Here is a 20,021-nt window from a genome sequence, read left to right on the forward strand (position 1 = left end):
CTGGACAAACTGTTACTGTCAGTGGATCAGATGCATAAAAGATGCATATGCCAGTGAGCCTACATGAATGTCTGGATCTTATCAGGCACTGTGGATGTTTGTTTTTGGTGAATGTACTCCAACACTGAGCACAGTCAAGGACCTGTTTTCAGAATTTATCCTGTTACACAACCTAATCCTAAAAGCTACAGCATCACTTCTGTTACTAAGTTAAAAAAAAACAAAAAACAGGAAGAATTATTCATCTGGACAAGACAAGAGTCTTAGATGTTATTATTCTTATTACTGAAGGCCACTGAAAAAAAATCACGTTTCTGGATTCTGCTATTTATATCAAACATTTAATTACCTCAATAACAGAGTTTACTCTGGATCCAAATCAGTGGTTTTCATAATTTAAAAAAAAAAAAAAAAAATTACAGGAACATTTGTTCAACCTTGTTCAGGACAATTAACATGATTTAGTCTTTGGATTATGAGAAGTAAAGAGTAAATCCATGAACACACAAATGATGTAATTAAACAGGTCTGTGTCAACACTGATTGTTTAAAATGACCTTGGTGCTTCTTGAAATACAGCTTTTTCATAAAATCAGCATCATTATGATTATCCCATGACGCCGAGACAATGTAATGTAAACACCTTGTCCTAATTTGTGTTAATGTGTTTCTGGCCTTAGGTTTCAGTTTTGTTGCAGAAAGGACCAAAAGAATTTCTGAAGTAATGAAAGGTGTAGCCTATGTATAAAGAATCCAATTCAATTTGTTTTTTCATGTGTCAAAAAACTATGCTCATTTTTAGAAGGCTTTGTCTAAAATATCCAAAGAGCAAAATACTGTCACATCACATTGGCTTTGACTTGCTAAAATCTAGGATTGTATAGCCTACAGTAAATGCTACATAACCACTTTCACTACCTTTTGAAGCGAAAAACGGTGGCTATCTGTGCTTTGACAAGCTTGCAACTAATCTGGCATCCAGCTCCCCTGGGATGCATCTGTTTGGTGCCATTTGGCAACCGCTGGAATATTTAAATGTCCTGATGAATACATAGCCCCTGGGCTTGACTGCTCAAACTGAACACTGAGTGTGCTCTGACATGCTCAGCATACACTAACGGGACTTCTGACAGGCCTGTGCATTCATCCTACAAAAACTCGGTGTAGTGCCAGAGAGGACCAAAGGCTGGGTGTGAATGTAGTGCACTGGCTAGAGATCTGGAAAGCAAAAGGCCACAGGTCTGACTAGAGCAACATCTGATGTGTCCATCAGCAGCCACTTATCCCGTCAAACTGTCCTTGAGCAAGACACTGGGCTCATTCCTGTTCACTTCTTGCAAATTACAGTACTTTGGATGATAGCAACAGCTGCAGTAAATTTTCTAAAAGAAAAGAATCTACACCTCATTTCTGTTGGGGCCGGGTTAATGGTCAGAGACAGCATCCATTTTCTAGAAGCTCAGCAGCTGTGTGTTCAGCTGTAGTGGTAAGAGATATACTCTGCTAAGTGACAGGTAAAACATGCCATCCAGGTTAGTGGTATGCACACACACCGCACAATTGAGTGACATATGCCTGGCGCTGTCCAGGGTGCTGAAAACCAAAAATGACTGAATCGGAGCTGAAATCTGAACAAAACACAAGTCTGATTGTGCTTGATAACATCTTGGCATTTTTAATAGACTTAATTCCAAATATAGTTGACGCTGCCGCACATGACTAAAAATGAACGCAGCTGTCTCGAATCCCTTCGGAGATGGCAGTGTTGTGTTATGGAACATAACAGACATTTCATTGATTATGGTTATTTTGGAAAATGTCAGTAAAGCAGAGAAGCCCAATGATGTTGACCTTTTAAGCGGTGTAACTCTGCTGAACAGCATCACAGAATGATGGAATTCAACAAACAATATTGATCACAATTTGCTGCATAGAAATTCGTGTATCATTTCTCTTAAGAAAAATCTAACGAATCAAAATTTGCCAAGAGACAAGGGTGCATCAGGCGCAATCTGATAGGAATTTGTACTGAGATTAAATTTTCAAGGGAACATGAAAAAACAAAACAAAACAAAACTTAAAATTACTTGAGAGAGCCTATTCAATACAGTCTTCACACAACCAAGTCAATGCATTACTCAGTATGTTTCATTACATTTTTATGAACCAAACACTATAGGTTGTCAGAGAAACTAATGCTGAGGGTTCACTGTGCACATCGAGAAAAAACACACAAACATAAGCCTTAAGTTGAGGTTTGGAAATGCCGCCTACTTAGACCACTGTTACACATTGATTAGTTCCCCTCACAGTGAAGCAGCAGAGGAATTTCTGGGTGCAGATAGGACCACTCCTCTCTGCATACGATTCTGCATACAGTCGGAGCTTGGTGGTGAGGAGGGGGAGGGTGGTCTTGCAGTCGACGAGAGGAATAGGACTTTATTGAGGAGTAGCTGCAACGGGGGTAAAACGCATGAGCCCCGTAGCCTTGCTGATGGAAAGAGAGGGGAAAAAGACACGCTTGGACAAATTACCACTCTGTTCTGACAAACTGCCGCTTAAATTGTTTAACTTGTTGATGCGACGTTATTCTACTGTTTTTCTTCTGTAGCCTGGCTGCAGAGACAGATAGATGGGTGGCGGAATCGCAAGTGTTCTCCGTGGATAGGTTTTTTTTTTTTTTTTTTTTTTTTTTTTAAATGTATTAATCTCACCGTGGATGCAGTTTAAAGAGCAACCTTCCCTAAGGTGGGTGATTTTCTTTTACTCAGATTTTCATTGAAAAATATCCCTGCTGCATATCGGCGACGTTTTCGAAATCCAATTTATATTCTGCCGCAAAGTAGGCTTCCATAACTGAGCAGTTAGACAGTGGATAAGGCTTGTGAGTGACACTCAACAGTGCTATGCGCAGTATCGGAATAAGTAAATGGGTTTGTGTGTTTTCTTATCACATTCTATTAAGCCGGGGCGCCACAGAATCCTAACCATCAGTGTCTATCTGCTGTTCTTCCTGCAGATGCAATTCATCTCTGAGCCATAGCACTGTGATAACCGGAGCGGGGTCGTATCAAACACTCTAGGTCAGCATGGCAGCAGGTGTAGCGGCATGGCTCCCTTTCGCCCGAGCGGCGGCCATAGGATGGATGCCTGTGGCTAGCACCCCGATGCCCATCCCTCCGCAAGACAAGAGAAAAGCCCAGGATGGACTCATCATCCTCAACGTGAGTGGGACCAAGTTTCAGACGTGGCGAACCACTTTGGAAAGGTACCCCGACACTTTGCTGGGGAGCACGGAGAGAGACTTCTTTTTCCATGAGGAGTCCAGTGAGTACTTTTTCGACCCGCGACCCTGATATCTTAGGCATATCCTCAATTTTTACCGCACGGGGAAACTACACTATCCGGCGTCAAGAATGTATATCTGCCTACGACGAGGAGCTGGCTTTCTTTGGTATAATCCCCGAGATAATTGGAGATTGCTGTTATGAGGAATACAAGGACCGAAGGCGCGAAAATGCAGAGAGGCTCCAAGACGACGAGGACATGGACGTGAACAATGACGTAACGCCGGTGAACCTGACGTTCCGGGAGTACCTGTGGCGGGCTTTCGAAAACCCTCACACCAGCACCTTAGCTCTGGTCTTCTACTATGTCACAGGCTTCTTCATTGCCATATCAGTGATGGCCAACGTGGTGGAGACGGTGCCGTGCGGGACTTTGCCCAACAGGTCTAAGGAAATTTCCTGTGGAGACCGTTACGCATTGGCCTTCTTTTGTTTAGACACAGCGTGTGTCATGATATTCACTGTTGAGTATCTTCTCCGTTTAATCGCGGCTCCCAGCCGCTACAAGTTCATGAAAAGTGTGATGAGCGTCATTGACGTGGTCGCCATCATGCCTTACTATATCGGACTGGTCATGACTGACAATGACCAGGTGAGCGGTGCTTTTGTCACACTGAGAGTCTTCCGGGTCTTTCGGATTTTCAAGTTCTCCCGGCATTCTGCGGGGCTGCGTATCCTGGGCTACACCTTGAAGAGCTGCGCCTCCGAGTTGGGCTTCCTACTATTTTCTCTCACAATGGCCATCATTATCTTTGCCACGGTCATGTTTTATGCAGAGAAAGGGTCCACAGCCAGCAAGTTCACCAGTATCCCCGCAGCGTTTTGGTACACCATTGTCACCATGACAACACTGGGGTAAGCGCTGCATATAGTCCTATAACATGTGTCATTACAGCATGTAGGCTCATCACTTTTCCTTTATGAACCTCCCTGCTGTAACAGAACACAGTTAAAATAACACAATAACCCACAGATTAACCAGTGCCTTTATGGATTTATAGCACACGCCTAAGTTATAATACATTATTACAGAGCCGTACACAGAGGAATCAACATAGATTTTCTGATAGTGTTGTGTAATCATTGCTGTGTGGCCACAGGTGTGCATTTATTGAGCTTATTAACCAGCCTGAGCCAACCAGAGGCTTGTGAGTGCCTTTCACCAAATAAACAGTCCCTGTGCGAAGGCTGGCCCTGTGTTCTCAATGGTCTTTATGTGATGAGGTTTTTTAAAAAGGTAACTGTACTAAACAAAACACTGTGGCCTGCTATCAGAAAGCAGTCTTTTTCATTTTACACTAAAGAGGCACTATAAAGACCAAAGAAGAAGTGGATCATCCATGCATAGATCCCGCATAACACAAAAGCACTAGCGCAGTGATTAACTTAACGACACAATGAAAAATGCATCCGTAGACCCACCACCCATCACACACATTCCCTCATTATATTCCTCACTCTCTCTCCAGTTCTCATTCATTCTCTCTCAGTTCCTCCTTATTCCTTTCAACACGGTACAGTATAAATATTTGAATGCTAATTTCATGCTCAGCAACGTCAGCTGTACCACACTATGTGCTGATGTAGCATAAAGTAATTAAACTCGGTTAAAACGATTACATCAAATTAATTTGTATTGATGAACACACTCAACCGCTCAGCTGCTCAGCATGGGTTATTACTTTTATTATTGTTATTCTTATTATTGTCATTATTCACTTCACTCAGCTTTCAGTGGCTGTGCGCTTTCCAAGGTGCTGAAAAGTTGCTTCAGTGAGTCGAGTGGCTTTCAGTTGGTTTTAATCAGCTGGAAATAATAAACTGAATGCAGTGTGGGGCTGTCTGAAGCAGATACATGTTACACACAGGAATAACATTCAAACTATTCCTAACTTGTGTATAAAATAACCTGCTTACCTCTGTTAACAGTGCTACATGGATGAGGTGAAACACAGCCACTCAGCCGATCTGTCATTCCACATAGCCTCTTGTTCACTGATGACACAGAAATTAGGTCCTGTTGAAAATAAATATATTGGTTTTCTTCATTTCAAGTCAGAGTATCACAGATTAAACATGGCAAAATAATAGCTACTTTATGTTTGTACTGGTATATGTAATTGTGCACATACAGTGGGTGCTCAAGAGGTGTCACAATTTCTGAGAATATACTTTTTTTTGTTGCTTAAACCTGATATCTTAATGCACAGTACAAACAAATTGAATTCTATTTCACATGGATGCAGTTTTCAAACATCTTTGGTCATATCTGCATTGATGATACCATTCAGCAACTGGGTTACAATACAAATCAGTAGGTATCGTGATTATTAGAATTAATACTGTTTCTATTATGTTACTATTATACTACTAATAAAACTACTACTACTACTACTACTATTACTATTATTTTTTTCACTGGCTCAGATAAGCTATCACTATCTGCTCTTATCTGGATTGCTGCAGTGACACTGAGTGGATTTTCTGTCTTCCTAATGGCATACAACACTTCTCCTGCATTCATTCAATATCGGCCGAAGTACCACTCACCCTCAAAATGACCAATGAGAGCATAATTAGTGATATGTAGTGATTGAAGCTGTCACCACAGACATCTCACTGCGTTGGTCAGGCTCTTCAGTCAGATATAGATGGAACCTGTATTGTGGTAAGAGGATTATTATTTATCTTTGGGGAGAAACAAAGGTATTAGCTGCATTCAGCTCAGGATGCCTTTTGTGGTGCTTAAGATGAATTTGAAAAAAATGTTTCCCTGTTCAAGAACATAACTAAAATGTCCTAACGGGACTGTTTCTGTCACTCCATTGTGAACTGTGACAGGTTGGTTGGCAGATTTGCAACCTGTACTGAAGCCTTGCAGTGGTGTAGAATGCTGCATAGTGGACCACCAGTGGTGAGGCTAAATACCTATCACTGAAAGATGAAGTCGGCTCCTTCTTATGATCCATCATTGTCCTAAGGTGTGCTTTTAAAAAACACATCTCAAACACCCTGCAAGCAGAGCTGAATTATGGTTGTCATTGTCTGCTGAAAACACTGGAGTGTGGAAAATATCAGCTGTTGTATTCTCCTCTAGTAACCTTCAGATGCTTACCGGGTGATGGGAAATGATGTATTCTGATGGTTTGTTTCGGAGCTCAACATACAGAAAACAATTAAACCTGTCAAACAAATGGTTGTTTAAGTCCGATGTGTATCAGGTAGTCTTTTCATTTGGTGGAAAATAAGGTCTTTAAAGGATAGCAGGGGTGCTCCTGGCTGAACCCTCCATTTGAAACCTCTGAAAGCATTTGATTTCACTCTGATAGTCAATGATGCTTTATGCCCACATGGTGTCATGATGCCTTTCCACTACATATATTTTCAATTTCCCTGACTCACACCCTGTGGAAGTAAAGACAGTGGCGTGCGTTCTCTCCCCTGCTGATGTCCCATTGATTGTGCCTAAGCAGACGTGCAGACATTGGGAGAGCAGGGGTTCCTGTTCAGAGACACTTGGCAGGCAGCCTGAATGAAAGGGAAGGGTGCCTGGAGACCAGCGGAGAATCAATAGCACTGTGCAGCTGCATGTCACGCCTCTGTGTGTCTACTGCTTTGTGCCACCAAACATAGGACAAGACCCACTTATCCCTCCTTATTTATTGAGCCTAATCTCTGTGGCTGCTCTACCCAACAGAGAAGAATCTTCCTCTGCGAGAGGGCTTCAGCCAAGATCTTCAAGAACTGGTATAAAATATGAGATTTAAATCTGTGGTGTTGTGCAGAATTTCTGCAAAAGGTGCTGAGCTTTGAGATTACAATGTGTGACTTGATTTAATGCAGTCCATTTAATGTAGTAATAGATTCCACTATAAAGATAGCAGCTTAATAGGCCAAAATCAGATGTTGGGATGCTTGCTTTCTTTTGTTCTCACTAGATGATCCAAACAGTCAGGGTGAATTAGCTGCAAAGGGAGTTTTTGGTGTTTTAGATCTTTTAAGTGATTTAAGGTGTAATGGAGTGCACTGCTGAGAGCAGCTGTGAAAACGGTGGAAGTCAAGCGCAACTCACCAGGGAAGAGGAGTGGGGAGGACAAGGTTTAGTCTGGCACACACATTTGTCTGGACACAAACACACATTACCTTTGATAGACGTCAACTTCCCTAGCTTTCAGCACAGACATGCTCTTTTAAAAATCACACACATTCTTTCTCTAGAATCCAAATTTCCATGTTCTGCCATCCACTTAAAAATGAGGAATGATCACTCTAATTACTGATTTGCTGTGACATTTATTATGTACATTGTCCTATGGTGCAGAAACACAGCTGTACAATGTATTCACTCAACAGATGCTGAATTTATCACCATGCCGTTTTCTGTGCTACAGCTCCACCCACCAAATACGACTGCAAAGACTTGACAAGAGAGCCCTATAAACCTCTCAGGATAGAATTTATAAGACAGAGGAGGCAAGGTTAACAGACATGAGGGTCACTGTAGGGCTCATAAAGCCCCAGAAGTATAACCATTATCTTGCTTTCCAGTTTTGACACTTCACCCTCATGGCAATCACAATTTACATACAAAACATTAACTTGGTGGCTTGATATGGTGCCGGGCAAAGCTTTTGAAAGTTCAAACCCTTTGCTGTATGTCAAATGTAATTGAAACGTACAGGAACAATCTGGAGAGCCTATAACTGTATCTGTAACCAAGAGATAACAAATGTATGCTTGATGATATAGTACCCACGTCATTGGATAAGTTACCAAACCTCTAGCAGGCAATGCAGTGAATTCTCACTTTTTTTTTTTCATCTGAACATGACAGCACAAACATTTGGTGCGTTTGATTATGTACTGCAATGGGTGTAATTTTTGTGTTCAGTAGAATACATTACACCACTTGGCATTGTGTATGTTACGCACATTATGAAAATCAGCAATCCATTATGTGGTGATTTGATGTATTACTGTGTAAAGCAGAAGTGGCTGATGTGAGATGTGTAGACTGCCATTAGCCCGTGGGTTCGCTGTGGCCTTCCAGGTGCTTTATTTGGGAGGAGAGGTGATGCTAATACGTGTCTGGTATAAGGGTCCTGTAGTGACAGGTGACTTAATCAGGGAAACGTGGCACTGCAATGTGTTCTGTACGAGCTCCCTTTTGCCCATGCAAATGAGGGCTGAGAGTGAGTGAGCAGTGGGATGCACCCTTCTTCAGAGGAGATTAAGATCATTGTGAAAGACAGAATGTGTGAAAAGTAAAAAAAAGAGAGAGAGATGCTTTTTTACTCCTTAAGTGAAAATATGCATGCCCCTGCATTTTCTTTCTTTCCCTTGCTTTTATCGCACAAAAACACTTTATACTCACAGAGATTTGAGAGGGAGCCTTGGGATGTGCGTTGCATGATAGATCAACATTTTACAGGCATTCATACATTATCAATTTATCCCTCTTTCGTTTGTGTACTTTTTCATTTGAGGCCTTAAATTACATTTTAATGACACTGCGTTATTTATTTATTTATTGTTAATATCACATTATTATGTCAGAAAGAAAATATATTTATGGTCAGTCAACCCTGAACTGAAATACAGTTAATGTCCAGCTGGTAGGTTGATGTGAGGATACTGCATGTGTGAACTGACTGTAAAAGCAGGCATGCGTCACTGCGGATGGTCAGATTGATAAATAATCTATATGGCAAGGACAAAATGGCTGTCCTTCCATTTGATTCGATTTCTTTGACAACCTGTCTTCGAGTTCGAGGCAGCACCAGTAACACTCAATCCTGGTGGTGGTGGGGTTTCACTAATTCAATTTGAAGTTGCTGCATTAAACAGTGAAATAGACTAGCATGTTCTGCACATGGGCCTGAACATGTGCAGGCCCATGTGCAATATGGCATCAGTGTTTTTTCCACTGCTCAGCATTTTCATCTTCTTCTTTGTATAGCAAGCAACACCAAAGATTAATGGAATTTTCCAGAACAAGATTAAAGTTACTCTGAATAAAATACTTTATGAATACTCTGAATGAATGCAGCATCACTGCATTAGGAAATGTGGAGATATGTGAGACAACACATCACCTCGATTTTACTGTTGCTAGAAAGCATTTGCTCTGCCTGGCTCCACTTCCCCCCAGTCTTACAGCCCAGAGACCCTGACCCACCTTGAGTGAATGGATGAAATGAAGGAATATTTCCTATTATCTGGCTATGTTGTATCTGCAAAGTTGATATGTTGTAAAAGATATCAGATGCAAAGCGTATGCCACAAGATCACTGGATCAAACAGTGTGTAAATGATAAACCAAAACCCAACAGCGATCTCAGCCTCGGGTGCTGCATGGCTTATTTACATACTCAGCATTTACATACAGATGAAAATGGTTTGTCTGTTCACCGAAATTGGTATGCAGACATGCATAATGCCTCCTCATCACTTTGTTGAAATGTCCAACTATCATAAGTGGATTTTTCTTTTCATTTGATCCTCTGGTTTACAATGTGCTCAGTATTACATCCACACAATTATCATGTCATGCTCATGATGATCTAGAAACATTTGGAATTTCCTGTTGAATACTGAGCTTGTTTTATCTAACTGTTATGTAAATCTATGAAGAGAGGCACATGGTGCTTCAGCCATTTACAAAGGCATTAGCACATAAACGCATAGAGCATACATGTGGAACATATTAACATATTTCCATGGCCAAGATCACCAATAACAGGACCTTTTATTATTGAAATGTACTATTAAGTAGTGAGGGAATCTTGTGTCATGATTTATCACACATCAATATATACTGACTACCACTAAAATATTTGTAATGTTGAAATGTTAAGCATTTGTGAATACTAAATCACATGGATGTCATTTACCAACATCTGCAGTCTTGCAAAATGTGCATGGTAACAACAGCATCAAGGACACAGAAGAAGAAATAAATTATTATTAATGCAAGTAGTCATTCTCAAAACAAGACTTTGCATATGTGAATCCACCCACCTCTGCAATGTACTGCTACTGAAGAAATACAATCCCCAGTCTGGCAACAAACTGTGCATGCACAAATTGGAGCCAATAGGAGAATAAAAGCAGTAAGCAAAATAGGGCACAAAAGACATTCTGTGGGTATATGTGAGTGATAAAAGGATGGTTGCTATTGAAATTTTCTGCAACATAAATATAACAAATCACAGTTTTCCCTGTTTGTGGAAGCTCTTTGATTATTTTTTGTTGTTATCTGACCAACTAGTAAGTATTTTTGCATACTGGATGTATGTTACTGCAGTTTTCAGAACACCTCAATACCAAACACACATTTCTGACCATTTCACGAGTAATACATTCCAATAATATATTCCAGAAAAAATCCAGTATTTTCTGTTTCTTCGGCAGAAGTGATAAAAAACACTGCTCCTATGTCTTGTAATGACAAGGAAAACCCTGATAGGTCACTAAAGCTTAAACATAATCAGTATTGAGAAAAGCACCAGGTAGCCAGGTAGATCTACAGCACAAATGCACCTGTCGCTATACCATGTAGTGCTCGATCAGGTAAACCCACTGAAAAGAAAAAGAAGATGAAGAATTGCCATGTTGTACTGTTAACAGGTTTCTGAAAGGTTTAGCTGTCAGGTGTTTGTCATGTTCAGACAATAAACGAAGTTTAAACCATAGTTAACTATCTAGCTTCTTTAACTCAGGAACACAAATCACTATTTAAACATTAAACATTTGACATGTCTTTATAATTATTGATATATAATTGTCAATGTGACAACATTTTTGATTATATCACCAAACTCCTAGATTAGGAGTACCAGCCTACAGCAGGCTTCCACATGATAATCAGTCTTGGTTGAACAGTATTTTGACCTAATCTTCATGTTGGAAAAAATGCTGCTGTTCAATAACTGTGATTTTAGCTTGCTCACCTTTCTCTATCTCAGTGCACTTTTTTGGAGGGAAGCCAGTGTTGTAGATTTTATGAACAGTTTTAAAGTGCCTATCCGCATTTCCCTATGGACTAACAATGTTAGACTGACAGATCAGACAAACGCAATTCGAATGTGGTAAAATAAATAAATAAATAAATAAAAATCCTCTTCCCATTCCGAATGGAAGTGGTAAGTTGTTAGTTTCTTACTTTTTTCAAATATCCTACTCTTTTTTAACAGCCCTGCCTTAGTATATTTACATTTGAAGGTTAACCAGTTCACTTATGTTGCAGGAGTTTTGCTGTAACTCACATGGCTCAAGTGTCAAACGCCATAGAGAGGATCAATGATAGATATGTAAAACATTTTTTTTCAATTGCCTGCAATCTACCCACATACCTTTGCGATCAACCACTTGACATACTGGGCACCCCTGCCCTAGATGGAGGGCTTACAATGAATTATCAGAGTAAGGGTTAAGATTAGGTAAAGAAGAAGAAGAAGAAGAAGAAGAAGAAGAAGAAGTATTTATTCATCTGATTATGTAATAGCTAACATCTTTTTCATTGAGTTGGGTGAGTTTTTGTGGCAGCCACACTACAGACTGTAACGCATTTTGTAACAACGCATTTTTTTTTAGCAGTATTCACTGGCCTTCTGCACAAACACTATAGTTAATGTTTCTATATTATTGAAATGATTTGTGGTGTTTTATTGTTAAGGGTTTACTAAAAGACATGAATGATCATTTGCAAAAAAATTTTCATAAAATCTTTTACTACTACACTCAAAGGAATGGGTATCCTATCAATGCCAGATATTACCCATTTGGACGTTCAGAGGCTCTGTAGTGAACATGGAAACGCTGTCATCTCCTACAACATTGATTCACCAGTAAAACCCATGGAGTTGATAGTGGATGGAGACACTTGGTTTAGTACATGTCAATGATAGATTTTACTGAAAAAGTCACTTTTTCTTCTGTTTTCTCTGTTTTTGATATAATAACTGTCAACTTTAATATAAGCTTTTATGAACATCTTCATGATCACTAAATTAAATATAGGAAAATTCTTGATTTATACTGATAAAATGCAAAATATAGAGGATAATATTGTAAATAAATAGTGATAAATCATTTTAGAAAGGTTAGATATAGAGAAAATTTATTTTGGGACTTGCCATAAAAGTAGCGCTGGGTCTTTATGGGTTAATGTCAGCTATGCCTGTCTGAGTCTATAACACTGCACCCCTCATTGGCATGTAATGAGTGTTGGCTGTGGGAGAAACAGTTGTTCTTTTATTTTTAGATGCCACCCTCTATTTTAAACAGTGAACTAGTATTCATTATACTGCATTTCCATGACCCTAATCTGCCCTTGTTTGATTGAAACTTGAGGTTTGCTGCACAGACGGAGGATCAGAAATTTTATGAACAAGGTGATGGTAGTTCCATGGAATGCAATTTGGGCTCTGTCTGTTGCTTTTTGCTCTGATATTTCTCAGAGACGCAAGGAAAAGCATAGCAAACATAATATCTCGAAACTGTGCCAACTTTTATAACGCTATAGTGTGAGTATCCCTTCCCCTGATATTTGTCTCTATCAAAAACACACCTCAGCCAACAACCCAACATCTGTGATCAGCAGAGATTCTGAGATTATCGCTAACAGCAATCGTCAAGCTGCTGTGTAAACGAGGAAGAACAAAACTCAATGAGTGATGTAACTTGTCTGGCACCTCATCCAAGTGATAGGATATGACTCTGTGAGAGGATTTCAAAATTAGAAACATGGTTGAAAGTTATGCTGTTTTAAAGAAAAAAAATTACATGAATCCATTACCTTGACAGCTTCTCCATTTTTCAAGTACCTATGCTTGAAGCTGCAGTACTTGATATTTTGGACAACTTGTAACACAAGTAGTTTTGAGTGGAAACAAGAATTCTACTCCTGTGGATGCTGTTTTTGGGCTGTAGGAAATCTTCCATGTGATACAGACTTTGAAAATGCAGTTTGAAAAAGTAGTGCTACTTTTCCACATGTGAAATGATGTCAGGTGATGCGTCTTTCTTCTGCAAAAGGAAGGTATGTATTTTCATATTTTGGTTCTTTTCGTCCTCTGAAAGAATTCTTTAGTTTTACATGGATGCACTTCGATTGCAAAAGTTTGTGCAATGTTAAAACCAGTTACTGTGCATTGTGAGAATTAAAACCAATATTGACTTTCATGTACCAGAAACTAACATCATCAACTTAAAACAGAGCAGTGAAACTTTCATGGTACCACATTAATTGACACTTGTTTTATAGCCCATTGATATCACCTGATTAGCTTCATGACAGCCCATGCAGTCATGAATACTGATTCAGTCATTTTTGTTGGCTTGAAGTTTCGTTTCACTGTTCATGAACTGCCTTGTTTCCGTAAGAGCTGGCAAATCTTATGATGTCTACAGCACCAGAATACCACAATAAAAGCTACTCATGATCAGTGCTGATCCCACTTGAATGAAAACCACTGTGTTTGCTATAAAGCCTGAATACAGAGCCCTGTAAAGTGTGGCTTTGAATCGAGCTGCCCACACCAGCCACTGGTAACCCAGTTTCATTGTTGAGTCTGTGCCACAGGCTCCATGGATTATTAGTTTCTGTATGCAGTATGAATGATAAGAGCCTATGTCCCATTTCGGTTTAGGTATAAAGAGCTTCCTCCTGTCTGCCGGCAGGGAGGTCCTGCTGAGATGAGGGATGTCAGCCTGTCACCCTGACGCATGGCAGCTGTTTCCTGCCTGCCCCAGCTTCTATAAATAGCAAAATATATCACCTAATGTAGGCCATTTGGTCAAACAGAAACTAAACAGGGCATGTGCTCTGGGGCTATATTTTTCTCTTTCACCTTCAAACTAATTTCTCTTGTACAGGTGTATCATGTCTTTATATTTTCTTCTCTACTACCTGTCTGCATGGGTTCTCAGACAGATTGATGATATAGTAAGTGGTGGTTGTATGGTTCCATTATTTTATGTCACCTTAAGTCTATATACAATTGATCACTGTAGTTGAAATAATGCATGTGCAATCAATTTTTTAAAAGTGAATATAGATATTTTGGAACTTTGAGTTATCAGTCATACTCTAACGGACACTTTAAATATACTGAAAGCAGTAATTACCTCCGCCAAGGAGGTTATGTTTTTGCCAGGGTTTGTTTGTCTGTCCGTTAGTGTGCAACATAACTCAAAAAGTTATGGACAGATTTTGATGAAATTTTCAGGGTTTGTTGGAAATGGGATAAGGAAGAAATGATTAACTTTTGGGGGTGATCGGGGGTGGGGGGGCCCACGGGGGGGCCCGCTGATCAGCCTTGGCGGAGGTCTGCGCTCTCCGAGTGCTTCTAGTTTTTACTGTTTCTAATGCGGTGCAGATTGGTAAAGAACATGAACAGTATAAAGAATCTGCAAGAAGTACTTGTCAAACTATGTGTGTCATTTGCAAAAGGTTCCTGTTATTGTGTTGGTCAGAAATACCAGTAATGCATCACTCTGTGGGGTAACTGAATTACCACAAACTATAGTCTTAAAAAGCTTTCATGGTGTTAAATCAAGGCTTTATTGTTCAAGATTTATTGTTTAATAAGAATTGTGTGGTAAATCTTTTCACAGGATGATGGTGAAGATGCTTTTATTGTGTCTACCTTCTGTAAATCTCCAGCAGTCAGATGACAGGTTAAAGACAGCACACATCAGAGTCTGTCTTTTGTGTGTCTTCATGTATAGTTTATGGTCCAAGTCACAAACCTTTGAATCTTTCTGAGATTTTTGCATACAGCTCAGGCCAAGATGTGTTTTGGTTTAATGCAGTTGTAGCTGTCTTGTAACTATAGACTACACAACTTTGGGTTATGCATCACAGAAAGGTGCAGCGATAACAAAAAAAGAAAGTATTCCTTTGTGGTGTATCCAGTGTAGGGTAAAAAGGTCAACATGGAGGTTGTGAACACACACACTCCAGGCGGTAAGTTGTGTTAAGAGCTAACAAGGTCTCACAAGGTAGTGTGTAAGTACAGTATATTCAAGTACAAACAACAAATCGTAATACTATCCTGTCAGTGCTTTCAAAGTACTTGTTGAATTTGACTGACTTGAAATGACAGCAAGTTTGGAATACGATCGGCAATCATTTGTGTTTGTTTTTACGTTGATTGTGGTGTTGTTGAAGTTCAGGTTCAGCTTCAACCAAATGGTTTCCATTCTGCGTGTTCCTCCACAGGAGTATCTCCAACTGCTTAAGATTTGAATTTCCATGTGGGGATTTTCTCTTCTTTTTCAATGTGTTAGTGGAAACCGTAAACAGTTGATAATTATTTGTATTTCTTCCCATAGCCAATTGTCCATTATCCCTCTTGAAGAGCTTAAGAGTTAGATTTCTGGCATGCATGGCCTTATCTTTACATAATGGCCACAGACAAATGGAGTATGCCTTGTTTTGACTAGGCCACACGTTTTGGATGAAAGGCAAAAGACAAGCTAGTGAGCTGAGCTGAGAGAAGAAAGACACCCAGATAGCCTGTGTTAATAAAGCCGGACACTGCAATCAATTTCAGATCCAGCTTGGTCTCATTTACTTGCACATAGAGACTCACTCTCACATGCATGGGAATAGGTTTGACACTCACACGTGCCATTTACATTCCTAATGTATCTTCTGGTGACATGTGGAGATGAAGTGTCCTGTGGTGCTCGCTGTCATAGGAGCATCCTGGGAGATGGATCCAGCAACAGTCTCTTGGATGTGACATTCAATTACGTTCCAAAGGTGAAGTGGGCTCATTTGGATCTGTTCAATTTTGCAGGGACTTTGCTGCATTTTGCTCCTTTGGGCTCTTCCCCACAATTTTGTGTACACAAGCTGTGCCGCCTTCCTTCCAACTCCCATTGTCTTCTCTCTGAAACAGCATCCATCAAAATTAATGGGCTGTAATCATCACCACAAATACACTGTCACACGTCCCACTGCTCGCTCCTGAGTATTCAACTCCCAGTCAATGGGATGTAAAGAGTGACAAGCATAAGGAATACAATTTCCCATATCATTAACATCACCAACTGAGAATTAGACAAGAATCCAAAACTTTTTGAAAAGAAGAATTGAAAAATCTCTGCTTGCTCTTTAGGGGCTGTAGGGAAAAATTATTTGATGTTCCCTTGACACAGTCAATACTACTAATACTGTGGTTCAAGCACCCATCAACATTGTCATCTTCTTAAATCATTCTTATTAAAGTATGTCCCCAACTACAGTAAGATCAGCCATGTGGCTGATAGATTAATTTTCCAAGTGGCCAGCGCTGCCAGCTTCAAATCAGACTTTAGGGTATACTGTATATCTACTTATCTCCAGGCGGTATACTGCTGGACTTTTGATTATACATCACACAGACACACACACACACGCACGCACGCACGCACGCACACACACACACACACACACACATTCACAGAATAATCATTCAGTGCCTGGCATGGCTGCAATCCAAGAAGCCTGTCCCTGATGTATTTGTGTGTTTGATAGGATGTTTTAGCTGTAGCATCCCAAGAAGCATCCCCAATTTGTAGACCTCAACAGATGGAGACGTCCAATTAGAAAGCAGGCGAATGAATGGGAGAAAAGAGAGAAAAACGTTCTGACTCTCTTTTTGTCCCTCAGGAAAAACAACTGATCTTAGAGTATAGGTAAAACCAACATCACTTCTGTTGTGGAGGGGAAACATCAAAAAGAAAAAATGAAAATTTAAAAGCAAAAAAACAAAAAAAACAAACAAAAAAAAAAACAGTGATTTGATTTGTTAAACAGTCAAAGAATAAGGTGTTGAATTTGATACAGCTCGGTCTCACTCCACATCTACAGTATGTATAAATATCTCCTTCTGTTGTCTGATTCTTCAAGGGCAGACGTCCCACAAAGCAATTGCCTTGCCATCAGCCAAGACCAAAAAAAGGAGAAGAAATGAAAAAGTGCTTAAATATAGCAACCCCCTGGGATTGTGGGAGGAGGAGTGTGCTGTAGTGTGATTAAAATGAATAACCTTCATTCAGTCACGATTGTTAACGGTGGATTTGAACGTGCTGTCCGCGGTGGAGCCAAAGCTGTGTCTTTACTTGCTTGTCTTCAGAGTTTGAACATCATTATTCACCAAGAGGCCTGTCCTCTGCAGTGACAAAGATGCTGAAGTTCTGAATAATGGAAACTGTGTCATTAAGCGGTCATACTGTCTCCACCTTACCAAGGGTCAGTTTAATTCAGACTGCTCCCACCCTGGCTGCAATAAACCCACTGATGACTGATAGATTGTATGGATGCGTGACCAGTTTTCATCTGCAAATTGACCTTTCAGTTTTGTTGCTGTTGTTTTTCGGCCCATGGCCTCGAGTTGTTATTAGTTTTGGTGTCATTTTTTGATTTGACAGGAGAGGTCTTGGTGAGTTAAATGGAAAAACTAATGATGTCCCTATATGCGTACATCAGTGTCATGCAGGTGGGGAAATGGTGTATATCGCTGTAGCTAGCATCTCTATGCTGCCCCAGGGGCCAGTCAGCAGCTGTTAGAAGAGATGCAGCGCCTTCTGTTTCTTCCCCACAGGTTCTCGCTGGTTCCTAGTGCTCATGTTATCTGGGCTCACTGCTGTCGCCAGTCTGGCTGCTGTCCACACTCTCAGAGAGGGCGCTCAGTACATTTTACGCTTCACCACTCTTTCTGTCTCATCCCAACCCCTACTATTCCCTCCCACTTACACACTGAGACTTTGAAGGGTTCCTTTGAACTCATTGCAATTTTTTTAAATGGCTAGAATTTTTACCTTGATGTTTGTTTCATTTATGTTCTCTAGGGTGTTTAAAATGCATTTCCTGCCAGTGTGACAAGTAATCTGAGGGCATTTCTCTCCTATGTACTGTATCTGTTTGGAAAGTAACATATTCCATGTATTATCCATTGTTTGCATGTACAAGAAACAAGCTGCAGCTGTTCAGTGGAAAACGTCAGTTTAAAGTTCCAGTCAAATCAGAAGTTTTCTTATATTTAAAAAGAGGAAATTTCATTCATCCATTTCCCTTTAAAATCTTTGCCTGAGACCTTCTTCTTTCTTTTACTTCACCAAGAAACAAATTTAGCTTATCTGCATGTATTTTTTTCAGCTTTTGTTGTTACTTTAGACTGTCCAAAATCTCCAAAGTAATGTCTAATTAGTTAATTACCCAAATGAGAATGAAGAAGTACAATTATTTGAGCATTCCGATATGACACAAGCTCACTCCCTGGATTATTAGCAAAATAAAGAAAAAATGTTCTCATTCTTGGAAGTAGAAGCAAAGCGATGACACTGTGGTGCTTTTTTGACACAGCAACAGCTGTGATCTGCTACTGATGTTGCAAAAGAACAAAAATTAGGTTTCACTTTGTATTAAAGTAAATTTATTGACAATAGCCATGAGCATGGACACAAGGATTAGAGGAAAAAGCCAAATACTTGCAAAATCCAGCTTTTGTGTTAAAAATGAAGAGCTGCCAATGCTGTTTCTTTACAATAAGAAAAAAAAAAAACATCCTAGAATTGTATCTATGAGTATGTCGCATGATCCACATTGCACCAGATCCTGTGGCTCCTCCTGCAGGTGGTGGGCCACCAGGAATGGATGAAGCTGTGGTTCTTCTAAACAGAACATTTAGTAGAGCAAGTAATAATTTAATATTCAAAAACCTACACAAATATGGAAGAACACTGAAACTACAAAACTGGTACATCAGAATAAATTAGCCATTTTAATGTTGGTAATCAAATAATCATCAACCATTAAATGAATCTAAAGGGTTAAATCCTAAACATCAATCTGTACACTTGAACCCAGTTTAGTTATCTCAGAGTAAAATGAATTAAAGATGTGACATTGTGCTCTGGCACAAAATGCTAAGTTCAGTTCAGCGCTTCAGTTGTCTTTTTGTTCATTTTGCTCACTTACCCACATTTTGTTGATAATTTTGTTCATCTTTAGTCATTTTGTTGATGATTTTGTTCTGTTATGGTCATTATGATGATTATTTTTCATTTGTGGTTCACTTTGTTGATGCTTTTGTTCTCTTATCTTTTTCTTGTTGACACTTTTGTTCATTGTTCTCATTTTATTGATAATTTTGTTTATTTATGTTTATTTTAGCAATTTTGTTTTGCTTATTCATTTTGTTTATATTTTTGTTGAGAATTTTGCTATTAACATGAATTATTGATTTTGTTATTTAATGGTCATTTTGTTGAGAATTTTGCCCATTCTTCATTGTTGTTCCTTTTGTTTAATGTTATATTAATTTATACTCATTTTATTTATTTTATCATATACGTTCATTTTACTTTTATTATTCTGTTCATATTTAATTAATATAGTGGTTATTTTCTAAGATAAACAACGGGCCAGGCACAAATGAATTTTCACAAAATTAGACCAAAATGAACAAAACAAATTCATCCTGAGTTGCTATTGAACTTTCCAATTCTTGTTATTTTTGGCAGCAGCCAGAGAGAATACCAGGTGGTGTGAAGTGGATCTGGGTTGTGGATCAAACAGAACGTTTGGCATTTTTTTGACATTTTATAACAACAACCAAGGTATTAGTTAAGAAAATAGTTGACAGATTAATTATAATGAAAGTAATAATCATGGTTGTA

General features: G+C 39.4%; 1 protein-coding gene across 1 annotated transcript in view; it reads left to right on the forward strand.

Moving 5' to 3' along the window:
* Positions 1-2,278: 2,278 nt before the first annotated feature.
* LOC115421416 (potassium voltage-gated channel subfamily D member 2-like) overlaps positions 2,279-20,021 on the forward strand; it is a 32,623-nt gene continuing 14,880 nt past the window's right edge. The window contains exons 1-2 of the mRNA XM_030137301.1: positions 2,279-2,748; positions 3,020-4,202. Of these exons, the coding sequence (XP_029993161.1) occupies positions 3,316-4,202 (887 nt within the window). The 5' untranslated portion in view covers positions 2,279-2,748; positions 3,020-3,315. The remainder of the gene's footprint in view (positions 2,749-3,019; positions 4,203-20,021) is intronic.

This window comes from Sphaeramia orbicularis, chromosome 6 (genome assembly GCF_902148855.1).
Source record: "Sphaeramia orbicularis chromosome 6, fSphaOr1.1, whole genome shotgun sequence".
Lineage (NCBI taxonomy): Eukaryota > Metazoa > Chordata > Actinopteri > Kurtiformes > Apogonidae > Sphaeramia > Sphaeramia orbicularis.